The sequence below is a fragment of the Ciona intestinalis genome, unplaced genomic scaffold (assembly GCF_000224145.3).
Source record: "Ciona intestinalis unplaced genomic scaffold, KH HT001220.1, whole genome shotgun sequence".
NCBI classification, from domain to species: Eukaryota; Metazoa; Chordata; class Ascidiacea; order Phlebobranchia; family Cionidae; genus Ciona; species Ciona intestinalis.
Genome location: NW_004191541.1, coordinates 10,383 through 17,673, shown reverse-complemented (window position 1 = coordinate 17,673; position 7,291 = coordinate 10,383). Strand labels below are relative to the sequence as shown.

Here is a 7,291-nt window from a genome sequence, read left to right as displayed (position 1 = left end):
ACTGGGGTGGTGGTTGTTCCGGCAACTGGGGCGGTGGTTGCTCCGGCAACTGGGGCGGTGGTTGCCCCGGCAACTGGGGTGGTGGTTGTTCCGGCAACTGGGGTAGTGGTTGCCCCGGCAACTGGGGTAGTGGTTGCCCCGGCAACTGGGGTAGTGGTTGCCCCGGCAACTGGGGTAGTGGTTGCCCCGGCAACTGGGGTAGTGGTTGCCCCGGCAACTAAGGCGGTGGTTGCCCCGGCAACTTGGGTGGTGGTTGTTCCGGCAACTGGGGCGGTGGTTGCTCCGGCAACTGGGGCGGTGGTTGCCCCGGCAACTGGGGTGGTGGTTGTTCCGGCAACTGGGGTAGTGGTTGCCCCGGCAACTGGGGTAGTGGTTGCCCCGGCAACTGGAGTAGTGGTTGCCCCGCCAACTAGGGTGTCGGTTGCCCCGGCAACTGGGGTAGTGGTTGCCCCGGCAACTGGGGCGGTGGTTGCCCCGGCAACTGAGGTGGTGGTTGCCCCGGCAACTGGGGCAGTAGTTGCCCCAGTAACTGTGGTATGGTTGTTTTGGCAACTGGGGCGGTAGTTGCCCCGGCCCCGGCAACTGGGGCAGTGGTTGCCCCGGCAACTGGGGTGGTGGTTGTTCCGGCAACTGGGGTAGTGGTTGCCCCGGCAACTGGGGTAGTGGTTGCCCCGGCAATTGGAGTAGTGGTTGCCCCGCCAACTAGGGTGTCGGTTGCCCCGGCAACTGGGGTAGTGGTTGCCCCGGCAACTGGGGCGGTGGTTGCCCCGGCAACTGAGGTGGTGGTTGCCCCGGCAACTGGGGTAGTAGTTGCCCCAGTAACTGTGGTATCGGTTGCCCCGGCAACTGGGGTGGTGGTTGTTCCGGCAACTGGGGTTGTGGTAGTGGGGCAAGTAGGGTAAGTCCCACAACGACCGTTCACTCGATCCATATTAGGATCCGAACAGGAACATTCCTGTTAATACCATGTTTATTACGTCATAATGGTTATTGTGCGTTGACTACTTACATCGATACTGCATCCCCAATGAGGCAAACAGTTTCCAATATCATTACATCCCATGGTACAATTACATTCATTCGAACATATGTTAGGGGGTAATGTTATTGGAGCTAAAGTTGTAGCACTTGGTTCAACTGTGGTTCGATTTCCTCCATCAATTATTTCACTCGTTGTTTGTTCAGTTATGCCGACTGTTGTCCATTCAGGCAAACATTGAACAGATTCAACAAGGAAAGCACATCTGCCACGAACTTTAAGGGTTCCTTTGTTACATGAACATCGGTAGGGACAATCTGATAATATTGGACATTTTGATTCGTCCCGGTCACATCCAAACATGCAGTAACACGTGAGGTTGCATTCTGTGGAGAAAATATTGTTAAGTAATTAACAACTTTATAATAAAAAAAGTACTTGGCACTGGTTCTTTTGTTGTCGACTGGACACCAGATGTTGTTGGCTGGAAACCGGATGTTGTTGGCTGGGAACCGGATGTTGTTGGCTGGGAACCAGATGTTGTTGGCTGAAAACCGGATGTTGTTGGCTGGAAACCAGATGTTGTTGGCTGGAAACTGGATGTTGTTGGCTGGAAACCAGATGTTGTTGGCTGGAAACCGGATGTTGTTGGCTGGAAACCAGATGTTGTTGGCTGGGAACCAGATGTTGTTGGCTGGAAACCGGATGTTGTTGGCTGGGAACCAGATGTTGTTGGGTGGGAACCGGATGTTGTGGTCTGGATTGAAACACATTCTGGACAACACTTATCAGGCAACTGTTAAAATATGATGATTAAAAATTAAATTTGTTTCTAATATATAAGAACTCACCATTTGAACCACATGTCCTACAGAACATATTGGGTAAATACAATCAGGTTGGTGGCAATATATTAAACCTCCTCTACAAGTGCATTGACTGCAACCATCTTGCCATTCTTGGTTGGGCTGTAAACAACAATGGTTATCGTTTAGTATTTTACTCACCCCATATATTATTACAAACCTGGTATATAGTTTCATTGACTCTGCATAAACAATCACCTTCAACAACACAATCTACACCATCATACATAGTGTTGGGTGGACAAGCACATGTTGGATTACAATCTACGTTATCTGTGCATGAACGTAGATATGGACAAACAGATGAACAATCAGGCTGGCATTCATAATAAACAAAGGGTTCTGTGCAAACTCTGCAACAATAAATTTGTTTATGACATCACAATGATCACACACTCATTTTACTTTGTTGTTATTGTCGTTGTTGTCGTAGTGAACGGGACGCATGAACAACATCCATTGGTTTGTTCTGTGAAATATCCTTCGCCACAATTGCAATTAACCTGGACATAAACATCTTGTAAACCAATCTAGCATAAACATCTGAAAGTCAACACTCACCAAACATGGGGGTAAAGTTGTTTGTGGGTTGTTTGATGTTGAAGGTATAGATACAACATGAAGAGTTGTCTTAGACGGATGAACTGTCGTTGTAACCAAACCTGTGGTCGCCCCAACTTTCGTTGTTTGTTCTTCAGTTACTTTACCACCAACTGTTGTTGTAATGGTGGTGGGTGCAGTTGTTGCTACGGGTATTGTTGCTACGGGTGTTGTGATGGTTGTTTTTAAACATCCGTGAAACTCAACCCTTAAACTTATTTCTTGTTCATTATTCCCACGAATTGGTAGTATTCTAACAACTTTGGCTAAGATTGGTTGAGTTAGAACGTTCTCGTGGATTGTTGAATGATCTTGGTTGCCTTGGAAGAGGGTTACCACTTCAATGAATTTATTTTCAATGAGGTATTGTAATTTATAGTTTGGAACAAAGTTGCCGTCCACTCCCCCTTGGGTGAGAACCGAAGTTATTTGGACAAGATTGTCGAAATGGACTTCCAAATATGGAGATGGATCTTCAAGTAATGGGGACCAAGATCTTTCGTTTGATATTCGAGCAAAACGAGCTTCGCTGCCAACTTTGTGAGTTGATGATACAATAGATGAATCTGGGATCACGTGATCTTCCATTCCCATCGGTTTAACGCAAATTGCTGGGGAATATTTGTTTAAATTTAATAAACAAAGCAAATATTTGAGAGTTAATGTAATTGAAACAAACAAGATCAATCCAGTATTTGGGTGAAACATCAACCAAAATACCTGCTGTTGTTGATCCAACTAATGGTGTGTTTAGTGTTGTGGTCATGACAGATGTATATGGGGTTGGTGCGTTGCTGGTTGATGTCATTGTGCGGGTTGTTGTTTCACTTGAAGTAGAAGATGCGATGGTAGTCGTTACAACTTTGGTAGTGATGCTTGGGTGGTCATTCCTGGTGGTGCTGATCTCGTATAATGTTGATGTTGAATCAACCTAAGTGGAAATATTATGAATCATCTGAAACGTCAAGATGAGATACCACTTACAATGTTTGTAGTTGGTATGACGGTTGTGAACACATGCCCTCCACTACTTGTGGTTGAAACTGTCTTCACAGTTGTTATGTCCGTTACTTTAAAACAACCAATCAAATCAACCCTAAGTGCTGGGGATTTCCCTCCTACCCATGTACGGGGAATCACCCTAATAGCGAATACATCATCCAAAGCGTGGGGGAACACGTTAATGACAGCGGTCCTGTCGTTTGCGTTCGCTTCAAACACCTGGAACAAACAACTATCAGATAGAGCAATAAATGTAACATAATATTTATTTATCTCTTGAAATACAGCAGCGAAGAATAAATTAAATAAACCAACACAGAATGGAAATAAGCAATAAAAAGAGTCACTGGGTAAACATACCATTGGTGAATGTGAATTCATTTCTTGGACAAACTCCCAATTCCTATCCAACGTTTTTGGTTGAACAGTATACTGAACAAAGACAGAAGTGCTCCACTTCCCGACATTAATGCTTCCTTGTGTTAGTAGCTGCATCACTGTCACAGGGCTCATGAAGTCAACTTGAACATAAGGACGTTTATCATTAATATCTGCCTCCCATGTGTTTAACTCCAACACTGAGGTTGCTTCAGGGTTGATTGCGACTTGGAAATCAACTTTGGCGTTTGTTGCAACATCACTGTTGGTTGATGCAGAGTAAACAGAGGTTGGAATCGGCACGCCTGCATACAATAATTTAACACAAAAAACTAACATCACTTAACAATGCTACCTTTATACTGAGTGAGTACAATCATCTCGTCTTCACATTTTTCCACAGTTGTCGTTGTTTCAGGGTTCGTAGCTTTAGTTGTTGAAACCTCAACCAACTTTTCAGTTGTCACAGAAGTTGTAGTTGCTATGTTTGTGCTTACTGGAACCAACGGTGTTGTTGTTGTCGTTGTTGTTGTTTCTGTTGTTGTTTGATTGCCACCAGATACTGGAGTAGTTGAAACAACAACAACAACAGTGGTGTCAACAACCATGGGTGTGGTGGATTCCGCGCACCCACGAACCTCAATATTAAGCCCAACCTCAACTAAAGAGTTGATTGGATATAATCGAAGTATCTTCACTTTCATTGGTTCATTCAAAATATTTTCAGCCAATGACGTATCATCTGTATTTCCTTCAAATACCTAAACACGAGAAAATTAATTTCAAAAAAACATTTTATTGATTCAAAATACCTTTGTTGCTTCTATGGAGTCATCATTTATTACATCATCGAGTTTATCAATGGTAGTTTTTGACGTCATCAATGTGAATTGTTCGACATAACCTCCATTGTCATCACCCTTTGTTACCAATGAAGTCATAATGACTGGAGTTGTAAACATGATTTGCAAATAAGGTTTGTTGTCACCCACGGTTGGTGCCCACGAACCAGGAACATTCAGCGAGGATTTAAAACTTTCTCGATCCTTCTCGTGCGATGATGATGAATAGGATTCAACAAAATATTCAGTCATTGGTTCGTTGCAAATCCCTGCAAATATATGAGTAAATTCAAGATAAACATGAAGTGCAAACTAAACCTGTTGAAACATCGGCTGTTGTTGTTGTTGTTGTTGATATTATGGGAGAAGTTTGAACAACTTCATGCGTTGTTACAGGGTTGGATGGTGATGTCATAATGGTGGATGATGATGGTGTTGATGACGTCTTAACAGGTGTTGATTGTGATGTCATATTTCCAACAGGAACCGAAGTCACGAAAGTTGTCGTAGGTGCAACGTATTTGGTGGTTGTCACTTCGGCGTCGGTTGTCATGACGACTTCCTCTGTTGTTTCCATGACAACAGTCGTTAATGTTTCACCCATTAAACACCCAGTGAGATCGAACCGAAGGGCCGGCTCTTTGTTCCAAGATATCGGTTTGATACGGATTGATGACGTCATCACAGGTTCTATTAACGTGTTCATAACAACGCTTGTTACGTCATAGTTAGCAGAGAACAAAAGCGAATTATCCGAGGATAAAGCTGGTTCCCATCCCCCACCATTACGAAGATAATCTACGTAATAATCGGTCACATACATATCTGAACCACCACCTTGTGTAATAATTCCATGAACATAAACCACGTCATTAAAATCAACTTGTATCCAAACACCCCCACTTTGTTGGTTGTCAACGCTTGCTATCCAAGGAGTTGGAGAGTTAAGCTTACCCCCCACACCCAATGGTTGGTTACTCGAAGCTGATAATCGGGGTCCACCAATATTCTTAGTTGCTTTCCATTCAAGGCCCATATTCTCATCGCATGTTGTGGGTTGGGTGGCATGAACGTTGGTTGTGGGTTGAGATATGCTGGTAGATTTCACCACTGTTGTTGTTGCTGTTGTTGATGATGGGTAACTTGTTGATGGTTCGATTGGTGATGTGGTTTCACTGATGATCGTTGTCGTCTCTTTGGTTGATGCCATGGTTGCTATCTCGGGTGTTGTTGTTATTTTTATGGTTGTCATTGATGTTTCCACGGTGACGGGGATAGTTGTGAGCGACAATGGATTGCAACCAACCAGTTCAATGTTCAAACTCATCGGCTTGCCATTCGTCCTGATAGGAAAGATTCTGATGGTGTTCATGTCTGTCGGGGATATCACATTCACTTTAACGTTTTGATCATCTCTGTTTCCAGAGAAAACTTTAGGAACTTGTTTGTTAAAGCTTCCTTCTGGGGAATCCATTTGGATTGTTTCTTCAATGAAAACCAAACCATCTTTATTTGAATATTTGATCATAAAGTTTGGAACAAACTCGCCGTTACCCCCTTGTGTCCGAATGTGGGTGATTGTTAGAAGGGTTGGAAAGATTATTTCAAGGTAAGGCTCAACATCGTCATCAAGTGGAGACCATGATGACTCATCCCCAAACCTGGAGGCGAAAGCTTCACGACCAACTTTGTGGGAACTTGCTGACATTTGGTCTGCTTCATGAGGTGTCATATCATCATCACAAATACCTGGAGAAACATTAAAGTTATTCAAGGAAGTTAAATCTTGAAAACAACAATTTACCTCGAGTTGTATAAACTGTAGTTGACTGTTTGTTTGTAGTTGTTGTTTGTAAAGCCATGGTGGTCGTTTGAGATGGCCCGCCGGCGCTGGTGGTCGTTTGGGATGGCCCGCCGGCGCTGGTGGTCGTTTGGGATGGCCCGCCGGCGCTGGTGGTCGTTTGGGGTGGCCCGCCGACGCCGGTGGTGGTTTGGGATGGTTCGCCTACACTGGTGGTCGTTTGGAATGGCCCGCCGACGCCGGTGGTGGTTTGGGATGGTTCTCCTACACTGGTGGTCGTTTGGGATGGCCCGCCGGCGCTGGTTGTCGTTTGGGATGGTTCGCCTACACTGGTGGTCGTTTGGGATGCCCGCCAACACTGGTGGTCGTTTGGGATGGCCCGCCCGCGCTGGTGGTCGTTTGGAATGGTCCGCCAACACCGGTGGTCGTTTGGGATGGCCCGCCGACGCTGGTGGTCGTTTGGGATGGCTCGCCTACGCTGGTGGTCGTTTGGAATGGCCCGCCGGCGCTGGTGGTCGTTTGGGATGGTTCTCCTACACTGGTGGTCGTTTGGGATGGCCCGCCGGCGCTGGTGGTCGTTTGGGATGGTTCGCCTACACTGGTGGTCGTTTGGGATGGCCCGCCAACGCTGGTGGTCGTTTGGGATGGCCCGCCTACACTGGTGGTCGTTTGGGTTGGTCCACCGACGCTGGTGGTCGTTTGGGATGGTTCGCCTACACTGGGGGTCGTTTGGGATGGCCCGCCGTCGCTGGTGGTCGTTTGGGATGGCCCGACAACACCGGTGGTCGTATGGGATGGACCGCCCGCGCTGGTGGTCGTTTGG

The 7,291-nt window shown here is 45.9% G+C and overlaps 2 protein-coding genes across 2 annotated transcripts in view; both read right to left on the bottom strand.

The window, feature by feature from the left end:
• The window catches only part of LOC108950968 (mucin-5AC-like), an 8,771-nt gene extending 1,978 nt beyond the window's left edge, over window positions 1-6,793 (bottom strand). The window contains exons 1-16 of the mRNA XM_026840362.1: window positions 6,591-6,793; window positions 6,472-6,560; window positions 4,986-6,416; window positions 4,638-4,936; window positions 4,181-4,586; window positions 3,808-4,130; window positions 3,430-3,666; window positions 3,166-3,376; window positions 2,407-3,056; window positions 2,251-2,348; window positions 2,006-2,198; window positions 1,831-1,947; window positions 1,418-1,775; window positions 1,010-1,365; window positions 583-955; window positions 43-505 (exon numbers count right to left, since the gene is read on the bottom strand). Coding sequence (XP_026696163.1) covers window positions 43-505; window positions 583-955; window positions 1,010-1,365; window positions 1,418-1,775; window positions 1,831-1,947; window positions 2,006-2,198; window positions 2,251-2,348; window positions 2,407-3,056; window positions 3,166-3,376; window positions 3,430-3,666; window positions 3,808-4,130; window positions 4,181-4,586; window positions 4,638-4,936; window positions 4,986-6,416; window positions 6,472-6,529 — 5,573 coding nt within the window. The 5' untranslated portion in view covers window positions 6,530-6,560; window positions 6,591-6,793. The remainder of the gene's footprint in view (window positions 1-42; window positions 506-582; window positions 956-1,009; window positions 1,366-1,417; window positions 1,776-1,830; window positions 1,948-2,005; window positions 2,199-2,250; window positions 2,349-2,406; window positions 3,057-3,165; window positions 3,377-3,429; window positions 3,667-3,807; window positions 4,131-4,180; window positions 4,587-4,637; window positions 4,937-4,985; window positions 6,417-6,471; window positions 6,561-6,590) is intronic.
• Window positions 6,793-7,291, bottom strand: part of LOC108950965 (mucin-22-like) — a 3,189-nt gene continuing 2,690 nt past the window's right edge. The window contains exon 4 of the mRNA XM_018817270.2: window positions 6,793-7,276. Within this exon, the coding sequence (XP_018672815.1) occupies window positions 6,793-7,276 (484 nt within the window). The remainder of the gene's footprint in view (window positions 7,277-7,291) is intronic.